Source organism: Sprattus sprattus (assembly GCF_963457725.1).
Source record: "Sprattus sprattus genome assembly, chromosome: 19".
NCBI lineage: Eukaryota > Metazoa > Chordata > Actinopteri > Clupeiformes > Clupeidae > Sprattus > Sprattus sprattus.
This window is the reverse complement of record NC_137917.1, coordinates 20,175,066-20,193,834: the sequence shown is the minus strand read 5'-3', so window position 1 is coordinate 20,193,834 and position 18,769 is coordinate 20,175,066. Positions and strand designations below refer to the sequence as shown.

At 44.2% G+C, this 18,769-nt stretch overlaps 2 protein-coding genes across 2 annotated transcripts; both read right to left on the bottom strand.

The window, feature by feature from the left end:
* Window positions 1–2,124: 2,124 nt before the first annotated feature.
* On the bottom strand, window positions 2,125–7,729 carry gapdh (glyceraldehyde-3-phosphate dehydrogenase). The gene is made up of 12 exons (XM_080857439.1): window positions 7,619–7,729; window positions 7,062–7,107; window positions 5,355–5,454; window positions 5,138–5,244; window positions 4,720–4,810; window positions 4,410–4,525; window positions 4,213–4,294; window positions 3,915–4,066; window positions 3,481–3,559; window positions 3,235–3,318; window positions 2,821–2,918; window positions 2,125–2,455 (listed from the first exon to the last, which is right to left on the bottom strand). The coding sequence occupies exons 2-12, from the start codon at window positions 7,082–7,084 to the stop codon at window positions 2,386–2,388; spliced, it is 1,002 nt and encodes a 333-aa protein (XP_080713565.1). The 5' UTR covers window positions 7,085–7,107; window positions 7,619–7,729; the 3' UTR covers window positions 2,125–2,385.
* Window positions 7,730–13,337: 5,608 nt separating this feature from the next.
* nppcl (natriuretic peptide C-like) lies at window positions 13,338–14,537 on the bottom strand (the record flags this gene model as incomplete). Its single annotated transcript, XM_080858663.1, has 2 exons — window positions 13,338–13,773; window positions 14,436–14,537. The coding sequence occupies 2 exons, from the start codon at window positions 14,535–14,537 to the stop codon at window positions 13,474–13,476; spliced, it is 402 nt and encodes a 133-aa protein (XP_080714789.1). The 3' UTR covers window positions 13,338–13,473.
* Window positions 14,538–18,769: the final 4,232 nt, after the last annotated feature.

Here is an 18,769-nt window from a genome sequence, read left to right as displayed (position 1 = left end):
AAAATGACAATTGGTCAAAATAGCAAAAAAGATGCAGTGTCTTCAGATCTCGAATAATGCAAAGAAAACAAGCTCATATTCATTTTTAAACTACACAATACTAATGCTTTAACTAAGGAAGAGTTCAGAAATCAATATTTGGTGGAATAACCTTGATTTAAAATCACAACTTTCATGTGTCTTGGCATGCTCTCCACCAGTCTTTCACATTGCCGTTGGGTGACTTTATGCTACTCCTGGCGCAAGAATTCAAGCAGCTCGGCTTCTTTTCATGGCTTGTGACCATCCATGTTCCTCTTGATCACATTTCAGAGTTTTTTTTATGGGATTCAGGTCTCGAAATTGGGCTGGCCATGACAGGGTCCTGATCTGGTGATACTCCATCCACACCTTTACTGGCCTGGCTGTGTGGCATGGAGCATTGCCCTGCTGGAAAAAACACTTCTCAGAGTTGGGGAACATTGTCAGAGCAAAAGGAAGCAAGTTTTTCTTCCGGGACAACGTTGTACTTTGCCTGGCTGAGGTTTGTAAAAGACCATAAGGATTGAACCAAAGCGGACTGGAGGGTCTCCTAGTTCGTCTTCTCTGATGAGTCCAATTTTCAGCTTTGCCCAACACATGGTCGTCTGATGGTTAGACGGAGACCTGGAGAGGCCTACAAGCCACAGAGTCTTGCACCTACTGTGAAATTGGACTCATCAGAGAAGACGAACTAGGAGACCCTCCAGTCGGCTTTGGTTCAATCCTTATGGTCTTTTACAAACCTCAGCCAGGCAAAGTACAACGTTGTCCCGGAAGAAAAACTTGCTTCCTTTTGCTCTGACAATGTTCCCCAACTCTGAGAAGTGTTTTTTCCAGCAGGGCAATGCTCCATGCCACACAGCCAGGCCAGTAAAGGTGTGGATGGAGTATCACCAGATCAGGACCCTGTCATGGCCAGCCCAATTTCGAGACCTGAATCCCATAAAAAAAACTCTGAAATGTGATCAAGAGGAACATGGATGGTCACAAGCCATGAAAAGAAGCCGAGCTGCTTGAATTCTTGCGCCAGGAGTAGCATAAAGTCACCCAACGGCAATGTGAAAGACTGGTGGAGAGCATGCCAAGACACATGAAAGTTGTGATTTTAAATCAAGGTTATTCCACCAAATATTGATTTCTGAACTCTTCCTAAGTTAAAGCATTAGTATTGTGTAGTTTAAAAATGAATATGAGCTTGTTTTCTTTGCATTATTCGAGATCTGAAGACACTGCATCTTTTTTGCTATTTTGACCAATTGTCATTTTTCTGCAAATAAATGATCTAAATGACAATATTTTTATTTGAAATTTGGTAGGAATGTTGCCAGTAGGTTATAGAATAAAACAAAAATGTACATTTTACTTTAACACATACCAATTAATAGTAAAACCAGAGAAACTGATAATTTTGAAGTGGTCTCTTAATTTTTTCCGCGGCTGTAGATATATACACTTTAAAAGTAAAATCGACCACAACAGCACTGTGGCATGAACTCAATCCAGGTCACAGGGCTGTCAATTAATTATTTTCAGAACAGTGACAACAGATGCTTTCAAACATCATACAGCCAACTCAAAGTGGTGGTCAGATTATATTGATTCTAAATTCAGCAACTAAATTGCCCAGAAAAAGCACTGCACCTACCAATAGACAACATTGATAGACAAGATCAATAGATAGAGTCCACATCTTTGTTCAACCAACACTTCACATGTTGGATGACCTTTAACAAGGTTAAGGGAAGTCGTTGTTGCTCAGCTGAGAATTCAATTGTGTGAGTAGAGTGAGGTGAAAAAAAACCGTTGCTATTGCATGGCCTTCAGTAGACACTAATTTTAGCTTGAAATAATGAGTTCTACACAGCACTGCAAGGTTTTTTTGCACGTCCCGCTGTTCTAGTACATGGCTATGCACTCATTGTCTCTTTTTGTCATCTATACATAAAGTCTCTGGGTCAATCAGTTCAACAAGGGCTGGAATTCCAGAATTCCAACAAGGCATTTCAGGCAGCAGAGTTACTCCATCTGGCATGTATTTTGGGCATCGCAAACTAATATACAATTAAATCAATATACCAAAAATAAAGACACACAGACGGTGAATTTCTCACAAACAGAGGACTTTTATTTTCTCTCCAAGTCTGCAGCACGTCCATGCAAACAGACCCGAAGCCATTCTGCTCAAGCTCACATTGGAACAGAATAGAGCCTTTCCAGTACAAAAATGAAGTTGGTCTCCGGATTAAGAATGCTGCCGCTCTTCTTCCTCCCCCTTGTCAGACACAAGCAGAAATATCCACTCATCCAACTGGGGTGGGGTCGGGTAGGGGAGCAGGTCAGTATATGTAAAGTGCAGTGTTAACTCTATTCCTTGGTGGCCATGTGCGACATCAGGTCGATGACGCGGTTGCTGTAGCCGAACTCATTGTCGTACCTGCAGAGGAAGAAGAAAACAATTGATGACTAACATGTTTGCTATCCCCTGGGCCCGTACATGCTTGGGCTGCTGGTACCAACCAAGAAACGAACAAGAAACTGTTGTACATAATTGTTGATACCCAACAAATAATGTTAAAAATGCACTGAGGAGCTGTCTCAACGGTGGCCATTATTCTGCCCCTGGGCCCCCACCTTTCACGCTCTGCATAGCAGACTGAATGAGTCATTGGCAGACTTGATTAGCTGAGCCACCCTGATTAGATGAATCAAGAGCGTTGTAATTGGAAGCACTTTAAATAATGTGTACTTAGAGCACACAGGGGGGGTTAAAGGGCTTGTGAGGACAAAGTATGGGCGTACCATGTGACCAGCTTGACAAAGTGGTCGTTAAGTGCAATTCCAGCGCCAGCATCAAAGATTGAGGAGCGGGTATCTCCATTGAAATCTGAGGACACCACCTGTGGACACAAGGACAAACAGGGAAAGAAAAACAACATTAGGTGAGCCAGTCAGTCCACAAAACATCGCTTAAATGACTACAAAGGACAGACTTCCCTGAAACATCCGATTTGTGCCAATTGAAAGCACAAGAGCATAGTTCGGAGAGGTTCATCTCTTGTGAAACATTTCTCTATGTTATGAGCTCAGTTAGAAGAAAGGATGGAAATATCTACTCGTCCTATGATAAGGCAATGCCTCACAAGAGATGGGGACAGGCAGAATGAACACAGCCACATGGGGCCACTGTGGCCAAAACTCAGATTAGATGCACACCTGGTGTTCAGTGTATCCCAGGAAGCCCTTCATGGGTCCGTCAGCAGCAGCCTTCACCACCTTCTTAATGTCCTCATACTTGGCCTGTTACACACACAGAAAAAGAAAAATACTGATGAGACATTCAGTCGCTGCACTTGTTTGGAAGAATAGCAGTCCACAAGTATGTTCGTAAAAATATGTGTGTGTGTGTGTGTGAGTGAGAGAGAGAGAGAGAACATTACAAGACATGACTGGCCAACTCACAGGTTTCTCCAGACGGACAGTCAGGTCGACCACTGACACGTTGGGAGTGGGGACACGGAAAGCCATACCAGTAATCTTACTGAAGGAGGACAGAAAAAAAGAAAGAAAAAGTTAAACACAGACAAGCTGAAAGGGAGTCCATTGAGTCCTTCAACATCCTTGGCTGGGGTATTATTGAAAAGGTGGTCGATTGGCTCTTGCATCAAATGTTCATGATGGTTATGTACTTGAATGGAGTTAAGTCTTGTCTAGTCTAAAAGTCCCATTAAGCTCAGGGATGACTTTGCCCACAGCCTTGGCATGGAGAACACATTAAATTAGTTATTGTGCATGTGCGCCTTCTAATCATGAATCACTGTCCACACAAACACAATTTAGGCCCAGTGCCGTGTCCTCTGCGGTGGAAGCAGAAGTAACTGGCGATCGGTGCTCACCCATTAAGCTCAGGGATGACTTTGCCCACAGCCTTGGCGGCACCGGTGGAGGCAGGGATGATGTTCTGGCTGGCGCCACGGCCATCTCTCCACAGCTTGCCGGATGGGCCGTCCACTGTCTTCTGGGTGGCTGTGACGGCATGAACTGTGCTCTGGAGAGAGAGGAACGAAGGGAGGGAGGAAGGGGAGGGTGGAGGGGGAGAGGATGATTGAAATGATGCATGACCCCTTTCAAGGGACATATTGACATTATGAAAAAGCTTTTTGGCGAGATTGAAGTCTTTATTTAATACCATACCATCAGGCCTTCAATGATGACGAAGTTGTCATGAATGACCTTGGCGAGGGGAGCCAGACAGTTGGTGGTGCAGGAAGCATTGCTGTGGGAGGACGACAGTTTTCCATGAGTGGGGAAAAAAGCAATCTAAAAATGGGCTTTAGTGAGACTGGGATGCTGGGAAAAGGCAGCGTCAGGAGAAGAGACAAGCAGCTCACCTGACAACCTTGAGGCCGTTCTCGTATTTCTGGTGGTTGACACCCATGACAAACATGGGGGCATCAGCGCTGGGGGCAGAGATGATGACCCTCTTAGCACCGCCCTTCAAGTGAAGCTGAATAAATCAAAAAAAAAAAAAAATCACAGATAAACACTAAGGGCGAGACAAATTACAGACAAATAGCAACTCCACATCAGAATGCTAGTTATTGGTAATGGCAAACACTGCATATTGAAATGATTTAAAACTGGATTGAAGGCATCTATCAATTCCAGTACAAACAGCGCCTGGTGAAGAGGACTACGTACGGAGGCTTTCTCGATGGTGGTGAAAACTCCAGTGGACTCAACAACATAGGTTGCTCCAGCATCAGCCCATTTAATGTTAGCTGGGTCTCTCCTGCAAGAGGAAAGAAGTCATGTATAAGCACGTGACCCTCAATATTGATCTAGTGCTCTAGTACTCTATGAAAGTGCATGCCTGTGTGTGCGTGTGTGTGTGTGTGTGTGTGTGTGTGTGTCACTGTGTGTGTGTGTGTCACTGTGTGTGTGTGTGTCACTGTGTGTGTGTGTGTCACTGTGTGTGTGTGTGTGTGTGTGCGTGCATGCGTGTGTCTGTATGTGTATGTGTATGTGTATGTGTATGTGTATGTGTGTGTGTCACTGTGTGTGTGTGTGTGTGTGTGCATGTGTGAGTGTGTGTCTGGTGACAGAGAGAAGTACTCACTCGGCAGACACTACGATTTTATGGCCATCAATCACCAGATGTCCTCCCTCAGCCTTCACCTCTCCATGGAAACGGCCGTGGGTGGAGTCATACTTGAACATGTACACCTGGACAGGTAGAAGAGGAGCACACAGAGAATCAGTGCCCTAGAGTCTGAGCAGTGATTGAGTGCTAGGTGTGTTCATGTACACAGACTTGTCATATGTGCAGTCCTCACCATGTAATCCAGGTCAATGAAAGGGTCATTGATGGCAACGATCTCAACTTTCTTGGACTGGAAAGCTGCACGAGTGACCAGGCGGCCGATACGACCAAATCTGAAACGTGATGGAACACAAAACTTTAGCCAACGTGAGTTTTCAGATAATATTCATCAAGCATTTTGTTGTCACCAACTCACAAGGAAATTCCTTTGACTACTGCTACCTACAAATATATACAATGTCCTAAAGATTACAATGACTTGTGTTCACAATTTGAGCAGCCATAACACTTCAACATGTGACTTCTATTTGACCCAGTTGTGCAGAGAAGCGCATTTAAAATGAAGGGTAATGACCCCAAACGTTTTATGATTTGCATTTGCCTAGTCAGCCAGCAGAGGGCGTAAGACACAGGCCTCATGCTGAAGCCACTTGAAAGTGACCTTTTTCCCCTAGGCCTGCTGAACTTTGGCATGGCCTATAAAGAGGATACTATACTGCCAGTTACAAACAGCTCTGCTCAGATTACAACATTTGGAGGAATCACTGAAAGGCATAGATCTACTGTACAGTAGATGTGTGTACAGTGCAAGTGTGCATGTGTTCTGTACATGCACACTGTAATAAGGAAATTTGACTAAAAGTGTTGAATATCAGTACGGCTTCTTCAGACACAAGGTGGGCGATTGAAGTACCATCCTTGAACACCTTGGCCCTGAAATCCTTAAAAGGACTCAGATTCTTCAACTACAGCTGATTCCTTTTTTCTAAAATTATGACTTTTTAGTATTTATTTTCTCCCCTCACAGAATACACACATCCAGTAGTTCAGCGGTCAGGTGCTATTGAGAAAGTGTTGAGTCCTGTCGTGAAGAGATCCTGGACTGCTGGACCAAAGTGAAGTTACTGTTTAACTACAAACTTCCAGGGAATGGACACAATGAGTTTTGACCTACTATGAAAAGTCACCAGACTTGCCTACATCATGATTTGGCATCAGATGAAAGGATAATTTCTATACCCACTCATGATACAACAGAAATGAGCGCAGTGTGCAGCTACTGTGCATCTACAGATGAGACCATTTTATTCGATTTTTTTTTTTTAAACCACATATCCAAGGTAGAAGTAGCCTACATCAAATTCTAAAACAGGCAGTAAAAACCCATGTCTATGGTAAAAACAACTCCTACAGCACTAGCAAAGACAATGACAAAAAAGACTATCCAGAAGTTCTGCTTCTAATGTTCAGATGTAGCCTACTCAGGCAAAGCATATGGGGTGGGATTGTTTAACGCGAGGAGAATACCACCAGGGTCACATCAGAAGGTGAACTTTGACAGGAGGTCCACAGGAGATAACGCAACTTGTTTTTCAGCGTCATCCTGACGACATTGAGCACGCTTAGCAAATAGTGGGAGTCAAACGGGCAGACACTCCCTCTAAGATTTTAACCAACTAGCTACCACCAGGAAAGCTTTAGGAGAAATTGTCAAGTGTTTCAAGCATAGACATGGTTTCAAGTCCATGATTATAGCGTCTGTGGTGGAACCATGATAAACTGGTGTACTAAGGTCTGAACAACAGAAGTCAAAGTAACCGACAATGGATGAGATTCCATTATACGAGCTTCATCTAGCCTACTTCATGCTCTGAATGGGCCTACTATATGTAGATAGGCTTAACAAAAACGAACAACATGGCTGTATGGTTGTACTCACCCGTTAACACCAACTTTAACCATATTTGCTGTCTGGGACGTGTCCTCTGAAGAGACAAGAAAGTTAGTTATTAAACGGATATCGACCTTTTATGACATCAACCGGACAGCACAATCTTCAAAGAGCAAAGTACACAGGGCTGTGATAAGACCGGCTAATGTATAGCTTGCAGACATCAAATCGAACTCAGACAGTGTGTAAGCAAATTATTCCTAAACCATTGTGCTGGCCATTCAGAGGCAATCACGCTTTTCCAATAACTTGTCAACTACGTCAAAAGTCTGAATGTAAGCGTGTATAAAAGACAGTAGCCTTCACAAATCCGCCACATTTTCACTAATAATGATGATTTGAAATTTCGTTGACAGATTAATCGCCCGAAAGTAATATCAACACCAATTCGATTATATGACACATAGAACAAGCCACTGAAGCAAAGGTAGACCAATGCACTCTAAAGCGGACAAGTCATGCATGCAGACAAAAAGTTCATTCAAACATTACATACTTTCTAGGTTCAGCTGTAAATGAGTTCAAGGTAAAGAAGGGAAAGTTACCGTGCGTGAGAGTGCCTCTGCTCTTTGAAACACCTGCAGTGTGAGTGGAGTGGGCAATGGGACACGGTTGAATTTATCAGGCGTCTGGTTGACACCCCCTTGGGTTACCACGCCCCTTCAAAATGTCAAGGTCGCAGAACTATTTTACTCCAGTCTATGAAATGAAGTGAATTTGCCTTCATCCAACGAGATACATGTATGGCCGCCTCTGCATGTAAGATCCTGGTAATTAAAATGTGAGTGGTGCACTATGAATGGGGGACACCCGGGACAGTGACCTGATTAATTTCTCAACCCGTGTCAGACGCAATCTGATGAAACTCACATGTGTGATGGCATCAGGATGTTACATTACATTTGCAATTCATTCAATTCAAATTTCAGCTTGTCTCACTCTCTATCAAAAGTCAGATAGAAATAGTTTATGGGGCACATTTGTAACCTAAACGTTTTGCGCAAGCTCTCAGGTGGTTGTGATCAGTGACTTCCGATCTAGATGCAAGAATGGATTACTGAACGGGCCTACCAGGCCCAGGCCCAAGGGCCTCTGAGCTCTGGGGGCTCTGTCGCTGTGTGAAGTCGCTGTTATATATCCTTGTTTTGTGGTAGAATGAGGTGTATTTTGTTAATTCACTTTTGGCTTTAATTGAGTGTTCCTTTGCTGTGTTAGAAAATGTGTGTGTGCGCTGTAAATCTTGTTGAGGTACAGGTGAATTTAGTTATTGTGTTGTTGAAAATGTGTCATTACATTTAAGTAATGTTTTGCGAGCACACCATTTTTGCAGTCGTGGGGGAGGGGGGCTTTTACATTTCCAGGCCCAGGGGCCCATGGTTTCATAATTCGTCCATGTCTAGATGCTAGTATAAATATGAGCTGCATACAATGTGTTATATTCCAATTATTTGTATTAAAATATTAGGACATGTGGGGACAATTGTAATATGCAATCGTTTGCAAATAGTAAACAATGCTAGCACTTGAAATAGGCTAACCACTTTTGCGAAAAAGTGACGCCCTTGGTCTGTAGGCAACTCATTGGCATTTTAAAAACAAATGCTGTAAAGACTACAGCTTGCAAATACAAATTAAGTTTCCACTTTTTGGGTTTAAATAATACATGGCTCATCCCTTCAAACTGGCTCTCATCTGCATCTATATGTAGATTAAAAGAAAAAGGTAGGCAAATGTGTTTTTGATTCAGTGAAGTAAATATAGAGACAAGAGGTGTATGTTGCATATAGCCTATGTTGAAATGAAAGCAGTCACCTTTGCCAATTTTTTTCTGCAAGGCAAAGCAAGATGTGTTAAAACTTGGCCTGGTCTCTCCTTAATGTCATGCCACCCTCAGGCCCACTGGACACATAGTCATGTGCTCCAGCTGTGACAAGTTAGATTGCTTCATCTCAAAAAAACGTTTGTCACAGGTTTCATATGGCATTGGCCAGACGTGCAAACTTTTACTTTTTGAGCATTTCTCAGGCAAGGGCTTTAGAGATATCTGCAACAAGTGTGAAATGTGGGTAATGTTTAAGAAAAAAGGTCCTTAGAGAGAGAAACTGGTGTCTGTGCAGACCACAGTCTGACCTTCTCTTCAGCCCTGACGCCGGCAGACTGCAGGGGATCAAATCGCTGTTCTTCCTGGGGATGACATTTGCTGCAAAGACCATGACCCTTAACTTTTACTCTTTCCTCCCTTGTTCCCTCCTCCCTGCTCGGCTCCTGGGCGAGAGTGAGTAGGCATATGAGGGCCTGTGCTTGAGGTTCTATAGTGTGTTACTGGTCAGCAGGCTCTTTTCATCTGGCCATCATATATATGTATTTACTTTAAACCTTACACCACACACACACACACACACACACACACACACACACACACACACATACACACCGTTATACTTTTTGAGAAATGGGGGTTGGCTTTAGAAAAGGTGGCTCTGGTTTATGAAAGGATCATTTTGGGGGAGTGAACAGTGCTGTAGTCAGCATTTTTCAATATCAACAGGCAATCTAACAACACTTTGCTGCACACTATAAATAAACCTGCAATCATTTTTTTTCCAAATGCCATGTCTATTCCCATCTGTTGCCACGGAGACTCAGACTCTTGTGCCGATACCAGACAGATAGAAACTAAATAGTAAACCCAAACGTTTCTAAACACTACTACTACCATCTCGAATCACTGTCTGTGACTGACTCTGTGCAGAAGATAACCTGTCAGAGGTGCACAGTGAACAGGGTAAAACCTAGAAGTTTCTGGTCACTGCTCAGCCTCTGTGGCTGCTGAAGTGTGTATCAGCTCCAGTGAAGTTCAGAATGCTTGTCATAAACGCACGTTAGCCTTCACATGCTTGAACTGTCATGACTCTTCTGTCACCCCCGATAGCTGAAGGTCAAAGTGTTTAAGAAAAGGTCAATCTGTGGGTGAATATATCTGTGTGTGTGTGTGTGTGTGTGTGTGTGTGTGTGTGTGTGTGTGTGTATCTGAGTGTGAGTGTGCACATGTCAGTGTGTGTGTATGTGTACAAATACACACGGCATAATCATTTTCTTACCCTCTCTCATTCCCCCTTCCCCCAAAGAGACATCGTGGGCTGAGGCTTGGGTTATGCTATAAATAAACTCAGGCACCCCTTGGCCAAGTCCTCACCCAAGTGGCTACCACTGATCCAAGGGACTAATGTCGCACACGACCCATAGCCAAGCAACCAGCTGATCCGGAAACACCTATGGAGTTGGTGTGGATCTGGACCCATCGTCTGCTATCTGGGGTAACTAACCAAATATAAGAAGGGGTGCGAGTTCACTCTGATACTGAGGTACAGTTCAGCACTCTACTCTGCCTGCATGGAGGCGAATGGTATCACAACCCCAGCAAGAACAGGTGGCTTGAAAGTTACGTAATACTTCTGTACGCTGTCCGGTGTCAGCTCTGTGGCTGTGGTTCGACAGGAGCGTTGTGATAGGCCAGTCAAGGCACACACCTACACTGACTATACATCCCAAGTGAACTGATTCAGAGGGGCATATAGGTCCTGTGAGTGTAGGCCAGCTTTGATGGTGTGTTATTTATTAATGTGGGGCTGCTTTGCTGTACTGTTCACTGGACACAGAGTCCAAACTCCTCCATATCACTCAGGGGCACTGACTCACTCAGTCAGGCAGACTGGTGATATAGTTATTGGCATCTTGGTCGACACCTTGTGGTAAAACATGAACATTACATTCAGCTCATCACTGACATATTACCTGATTACATCACAGCCTCATCTGTCATACTGAAAACTGAAGCCGATTCTATCAGAGGATTTATGCTCCCTCCTTGTGTTCCAGGTAAATAATAAAGTTAATGTTTCTGAACCTGTGAATCTGCTACATACGTAAGTGGTACAAGATCCCCTATTCAACAAAATAGTCTTCATTTACAGAGAATTGTTTCAATAATGTGAACTTTGAAACTAAAGGAGTCAAAATAATCCAACAGATGGAGGATAAATACCCCCTTGCTGATGACAGCTCAACTCCACTGACACTCACAATCCTCTAGGGGGCAGGACAGTCCTTCCCAAATGTTCTGGTGACTGTGATTTAGTGGAGAGCCAACCAGGGAAACACGGAGGATACTGTGTTTTTTTTTAGTTATCCTCAACTCAGCTGTTTGGCCGAGTTTGTCTCTGAATCCTCAAATTCCCAGCCTCGAGCCTCGATAACCACCAAGCACCAAGTGGATGTGCTGTTGTCATATCAGGGATCTGTTTAGGGAGTACAGGTCAAATAATATGTCAATCTTAAAACAGTTATTTTTCCATCCTAGTGCAGTTAGTGTGCATAGTGACTAAGGGGACTGTCTAATATTGTTTGTCTGAAATGTGGAAAGTTATAGAGTTTACCACAACTAATGCAGGTTGTCCAGTACCCACAGTTGTACCACCGGTATCTTTTATCCAATCCATTTAGATTAAGGGCATCAAAGGGAATTCAGGCAACTGATTAACTTGCAAACATTCTGCTAAGTAGAATCAGTTAGCTGTTGAATATTTAACACCATGGCTTTGGGGCCAGACTTTTCTATAGCACATTGTGAGAAGAAGCGGAGTTCATGGAGTGCTTACAGTGAAATTTACTAGAGAAAAAGTCCACCTTCTTCTAAAACCCAACTATAATTTGATAACTTTTCACCATAGCCGTTTTTTGTTTGAACTATTCAAATAATCAGTATGGGAGGTATGGAAACATGGTCAAGTTTTATTTGTATGGCTTTTCTTGCCTTTACTGAAGATCATACAGGAAATTATTGGGAGATGGGACTCATATACAAGCCAAATTCACTCCTTGTTGTCCCCACAAATCTATGTTAGGGATAATTTGTAGTATGCCGGGAAGTATAGTAAAATAAGCCGGAAGGAAGGACAGGACCCAGACGCACAGTGGAGACCAGAGGCCAGATTCACACTGTACAGCAGCAAGTTTCATCCAGTGCAAATGGACATGACACCCTCAACCCACTGCAATGACATCTCTGTTAGGCAGCAATGAAGAGGATGACTTCTAAAGATATCCAACTCCAACTAAAGGTTTTAATAATGATTCAGTATGTAAACTAGTCCCACACAGTCTTGAGGTATATCAACAAATCCACTCTTATTAGCAGCAACCTTTTCTTTAATTACACGGATGTCAACAATATTGATCTGCACTATTTTGGAGTGACTCGTTCTGTCTGGCATACCTACTTGACAAGGAAGCATTCCATCCCACGCAAAAATAGGAACTGAAGGACATCTAAATCTGAGTTCACATGTTCCTTTCTGACATTCAGATGTGGGTTCATGAAACAGATTCTACTGAATCAATCACCTCAAACGTCAAAAGTGATGGCTGCTGTGTAAAGCAAATAATCAGGATGTCACTGCATGGATGCCTTAGTATTGGACAACAGAAAACAGGGCTAGGGTTGCAAACACTGAACTTAGGATCCAGCAGGCCTCATGATAAGAGTCGGTGTGCGTTTCTTTGAAGGACATTATTCATTCACTCTAAAATCAGGACAAACGTGAGAAAAAGACCTCGGTCCAGCATGATTTCGAAAACCTTTTATTCATGCACAATATATATAGAAACATAAAGCAAACCTCTTGTGTTACGTTAATGTTTATTATTAACCATGCATTTGACTTAAAATAATTCTGGACAACATATTTAATAGTTATTATACAATGAAGATTCACACATTAATGCCAAAAACACAACATGTTACATCTCCTCAAAATGCATTAACATGACGGACGTTTTATTTCACATCAGCACAAGGCAGGTAACACAGAGACCAATCAATGCTTCACTGCTTCACCATGGAAACTAGATGGACAAAACTAACGTGTCTAACCTTTGATTTGGAAACTCACTGTGTGTGTGTGTATGTGTGTGTGTGTGTGTGTGTGTGTGTGTGTGTGTGTGTGTGTGTGTGTGTGTGTGCAAGGTCTTATAATGGAGAACTCAGTGTGTGTGTGTGTGTTTGAGTTATTGTGTGTGTGTTTGAGCAAGGTCTTATGATGGAGCTGTCCTTGAAAGACGAAACTCTGTCATTTGGCCTCAGCGCTCATCGCCTTTCGCCTCTCTTCTCTGATTCAAGCACAAATGTGTGACTGCATGTACGGATCTCAGACCGCTCTCACAAGAACAGTTCACCTTAGCTACATCCGTCCCTCTAGTGGACACACAGGGGAGAACATGAGAATCAGAACTGCTTAAAATTAATGTCCATCATCCTATTTCTCTTTTCTTTCTTTCATTCTTTAATTCATTCATTCATTCCTTCCTCCCTTCCTTCATGCAGTCATCTCTCCATTAGTCTCTAGCACCCCAGTCCACTCATCGACCCGATCCGGTCCAGCTTCAGCCCAAAGCACCCACGGTTCCACCCCCTCCTCACGCGGTCCGGCACCGCACGCTTCTGATTGGCCAGAGCGGTACGCATGAGGCGGAGCCAGGAGTTGTCGCTCTGTGGCGGCAGGTCAATCCACTTCGGGTACTCGGCGACCTTTAACCCGGAACCATACACCTGCATGGGCTCCTCAGGTTGGTCAATGGTGAGATTCTCAAGGTCGTCGAGGGTCAGGAGGTCGTTGTAACGGTCCAGGACCTGCTCGAGGAACTTCAGACAGCAGAGAGAGAGCGTCAGCTTCCATGAACACACTCACCACATCACAGAGTACCACAAACCACAGCTTTGATCCTCACAGATATGACCTTATCCTCAACAGTGCAGCCTGCAAATACATCCCTATTTATTAAATGATTCATGCAAGTAGAGGAGAGTTTAATTTAAAGGTCATGTTTTGAAATGTGGCTCATTTAAAAAGCCATGGTGTGGAAGGTGCTATGCTCTAGGTGTGGGCGGTGTTAAAAATTAATGTCTTAAAATAAAGACAGTCAAGTTTATTTATCTAAAATGACGACTCTAATAAGGAGTCACACAAATAATTCTGAGGGTAAGAATTATGGCTTTTGGCTCCCTTTTAGAAATTAATGGCGAGAAAAAGTGCAGTGTTTTTACTGTTATAAATCACGTTAGCGAATAGCTGCCATCATCACATTCACTGTCACGCATCTCCCACATAGTCTGATAATGAGGTCCCCAACCTCGATATGTCTTCCTTTCACACATGCACACATCTTCTTCTCATGCAATATGTGTCCAGAGCTCTGCATGTGTGTGTGTGTGTGTGTGTGTGTGTGTGTGTGTGTGTGTGTGTGTGTGTGTGTGTGTGTGTGTGTGTGTGTGTGTGTGTGTGTGTGTGTGTGTGTTGGCAGTACCTGCATGGCGTTGGGGTTAGGTGGGTGAAGGGCTCGTGACTCTGTTGGTTTAAGAGGACTCAGCAGCAGCAGCAGCACACAGAGAAGAGCAGGGTAGAGCATGGTGCTGCGGGAACGAACACACACACACACATTAGACACGAGTCAGACACACACACATACACACACACACACACACACATATTAGACACTCAGACACAAGTTAGACTCACAGACACACACTCATTCTTGTGCACATGCACACACACACACAGCTATTTCGTTTTTGTTTAGAGACTAAAATAGATTTTCTACACACATAAATATAAGATCATGAGTATAAATCTGACAAAGGTAAAAGAAACAAACATTCCTAAAATTGTCTTTAATTGGTTACACAAAAGCATGTTTGTTACACATAAAATGTTCATAAAAGGTTCACTTGGTCCTGTATTGATCTGAATGTAGTTCTGTATCAAAGCCTCAAGCATCTAGAGAAGTCCTGAAAATCAATTTAATTTCCCACTGTAGTCTATTTCTGAGATCCTTTTCTATCTTAGAGCTCCTTTGCCTAGGAGCAGCTCAATGATAAAAAGCGCTCTTCTGATGACTAAACAGCCCGTCTCTCTCTCTCTCCCTCTCTTTAATTTCATATCTTTGAGGTGCTGCCAAAGGGGAGTAAAAGAAAAGCTCATGGGATTCCTTTGCAATTATGTTTAAGTGGGGCAACAGTTCACAAGTGACCTCAATTGGCGTATTAATGTCTTTTCCCCTTATTGTCTTTTAAATGTTTGTTTTTAGTCATGCCCTTGTTTCATGATTCATTTTAGATCATCTTATTTGTTTGGCAAGCAACTTCTTAGAGAAGATTTAATCATTTCTGTAATCTCTTATTTGCAGTAAAAAATATGCATGTGACATATGTTATATGATTCATTCATTCGTTTGCTTGTTTTCCTTGTCTGTGCCTCTGATATTGCTGATTTCCTCAGAAGGCATCCGTTTCCAAGCTTCAGTCTGACCCACTTACATTTCAATTTAGGAACAAAAAAACTGAATGCAGTTGACATAACAAACGTAAACTATGGCATTCTGTCAATTATTTTTGAATGAAACTATAACTTAAGCATTCCTGGGGGATATTCCCCGTAGGCTGTTTAGTGCCTGACCAGGGTAAGTTAACTCAGAGTAGGACATAATCCTCATAGAAAAGCTCTATGGTTGTGGTTTGCCAGGGGAATGAAGCCATAGGGTTCTTGTATTAGGAGGTTTACCACCTTCTCTGAGTTAACATGCCCAGGTTTGTCATTAAACCACGTATTTGGAATACCCCTCTGACTTGATGAAAACTAATGCTATTAAATTGCCAAGGAATGTGGATTAACCTGCAAACACACAGCTGATAATGGCACAGTGCATGTGCGCGACGCGTAAACCAGCGCATGGCTTCAGTCCAGCATGCCAGCCTACACTCACCCTTCCGCCCGTCTGCCTTCTGTTCACCTGCTTTCACTGTCTGAGATGAATCACTCAAAAAGACATTCACCGTACAATCGCACTGAAAAAATAATGTCTGTCACTCACCTGTTTATTTATTTTTTTCCTCCCAACTCCAGCGAAAGATGTTTCAATGGACTCAGCTTCAAGTCTTATGTTCTGCTTTCCATCCCTCCCTGTCCTTCTTTATGTCTTGTAGGCTATTGTTTTTTTCCCTCTCTCCTCCTCTCTGTGTCCAATCTCACTTGTAGACACCTGCTGACAGCATCCCTCTCTCTCTCTCTCTTTCTTTCTCTCTCTCTCTGCCTTTCCTCCTCCTCCTTCGCTTTCTAGTGGTGACAGTCTCAGTGGAGTCGTGTCGTGTCTCTAGAACGGCGGAGTGTCTGCTCAGGTTGTGTGTGGGATGCGGAGTGTGTATATAAGCTACTAAGCCCCCACCCACCTACACACACACACACACACACACACACACACACACACACACACAGACACACACACACAATGTGAGTTCAATCCAAACCCATTGTCACAATTGAAATGATGTCATGGCTCAAGAGTGCTGCTTGTTTCTACGGTGACCTGTGGGGGGTGAACATTTAGGAGGTTATCACTTTCTCCCAGACACACTCCCGCCCACACACACCACTCTACCACCCCCCACGCTCGCTCAGTGAGGGGCAAACAGTGATCGGAGCACTGAGGAGCAGTTCCCGTACCCCCGTCTCTCGCTTCTCACATTCTTCTTCCGTGACCTCATCCTCCCGCCACTCTCCTCTTCATCCTGGTCCTCCTCTTCCTCACCCACACAAGAACTGCGGCTGGCAGTTCTTGTCGGTTGCACCATCACTGACTGTCCATATGTCCTCACCTGCCTCACGGTAACTCTTAATGACCCAGGCATCATCCCCCCTAGGTGTTCCCATTCTGGTAGCACTATGACAGGCAGTGCAGGCCCAGGTACTCATGGGCACATCCACACAGCCTGCTGACACAGCGCCAGCTTGGCCGACAATCTAGCCCTTATCCTCTCGCTCTCCGAGACTCTTTTCTGGCATAAGGAGGATCTCTGTGCCCAAAATAAAACTGCATTCCTGGACTGGAGACTTTTGTGTGTGTTCCTTTTTCTTTTTCGCCCCGGAGTCTTAACTGCTGTTTTTCCTCCATCTGACTCTCTCTCTCTCTCGCGCGCCCGCCCGAGTCCCTCTCTCGCGCCCCTGTGTGAGTTACAGTCTGTCAGTGCCATCTGCTTTCTGTGCCCCCGGTGGCCTCTCCGAAAGAGACCCGGAGCACGACTCCATCCAACACAAACATACGCTCACTCTCTCTCTCTCTCACACACACACACACACAGCTTCAGAAAACATGCTGTTACGAAACATTTGACACCTCATCGTAATACATTGCAGCGCAGCTCGTCATCAGACATTAGAACAAGGCAAAGATTTTAACACACAAACACATTCTGATGCGCGTCAATGATAGTATTGCTGCAATCTAAAGCACTTGCACTCACACACACACAAAGTGCGTATGGCCAGGCTCATCTGTGTGCGGGTGCTTGTAAAGGCAGGACAGGTTGTTGGACTGTGGAGTGTTTGAGTAGCCTGGCAGCTGTTGCTTTACAATTCTGTGTTCAGCCCTAGGGCCCCTTGTGCACCAGTATAGGTCGCACACATCAGAATAAACTGTGCCAGCCCACACACACACACACAGTAATGAATACATACACCAGTACAAACACACCTCAGCTCCTCGAACTCAGACTTTTTTTCTGCTTTTTTTCAAGGAGCACAATGGAGGAATGATTGAGAGAGCAGCCATTAAAAGCACACCTGTGTCACCTGCTGCTTCCCACCCTCGCTCCTCTCCACTCACAAACTGAAAACTTCTGTCTAAACTACGGATGAAAAGTCCCATCCAGCCTCGCTGCGTAGGCCTCTCTCTCTCTCCCCGCACAAACCCACTCACGCAGACAGACACGAGAGGAGAGGAGTGGAGACAGGAGTGAAGGGCTGGGGAGGGGGAGTAATTGGCCTCCATGGTGCTCCCTCCACTGCAATTTTTTTGTTCCTTTTTAAAAGAGAACTTGCAGCGAGTGAGAGGGAAGGTGTGGGAGGACAAGTGGGCGAGAAAAACAGCGGGATGAAAGGAGGTGAAGTCAGGCTACGGCTATAATGCTGTGTCACTCGGAGCAAGCGAGGAGGAGGAGAGGGGGATGTGTGTGTGTGTGTGTGAGAGAGAAGAGTTAGGGCATCTGTAAAAGCAGGGTAGAGTGAGTGGTGGGTGTGTGTGGGGGTCTGAGGATTGAAGGATGATTGTAGGAAAACTAAGGCAGTGAAAGCGCAGCAGATGAAGGCTGATCGAGCTGTGTGTGTGTGTGTGTCCATGGAGAGGGCTGGAGGGCGTTCCAGCCCAGTTAGATCTGGCAGGTCAGGTCAAAAGTTAAGATCCATCTAAAGATAGTGTTCCTTGGCCACACTGGTAAAAGTAGCAGAATTGATGTTCAACTCTGCCGTGCTTACAGGCCAACTCCGCCTTATGGAGGGTATCCCTCAAGGAGCAACCTGGCCCAATAAACTCACAGCACATTCCGCTCCGCTCGAAAACAAAACACCAAACTCAACTTCATCTTTCACTTCACTCTGGCAGAGAGATTACGAGGCGAGCGAGAGAGGGATGTAACAAGGCCTGCCAAAGCAGCATGACTTCACCACACTGTACACACAACTGGGCAAACACACTCACACACGGAGTGTGAACCTACAACTCATTTGTAATGAGCCCACAAGAGGACATAGACAAGCACATAACACACACAAAACCGTCTATAGTCTTGGAGCAAGGGGAGAGGGATAATG

What these genes read in the sequence shown, in the direction of transcription:
- gapdh (XM_080857439.1), bottom strand. Translation starts at nt 7,084, where the DNA reads ATGGTTAAAGTTGGTGTTAACGG. An exon ending in GTCATCCCTGAGCTTAATGG is followed by an intron (nt 3,560 to 3,914) that starts GTGAGCACCGAT and finishes GTCCTCCTTCAG; the next exon opens with TAAGATTACTGGTATGGCTT. An exon ending in TTTGTCAAGCTGGTCACATG is followed by an intron (nt 2,456 to 2,820) that starts GTACGCCCATAC and finishes CTTCCTCTGCAG; the next exon opens with GTACGACAATGAGTTCGGCT.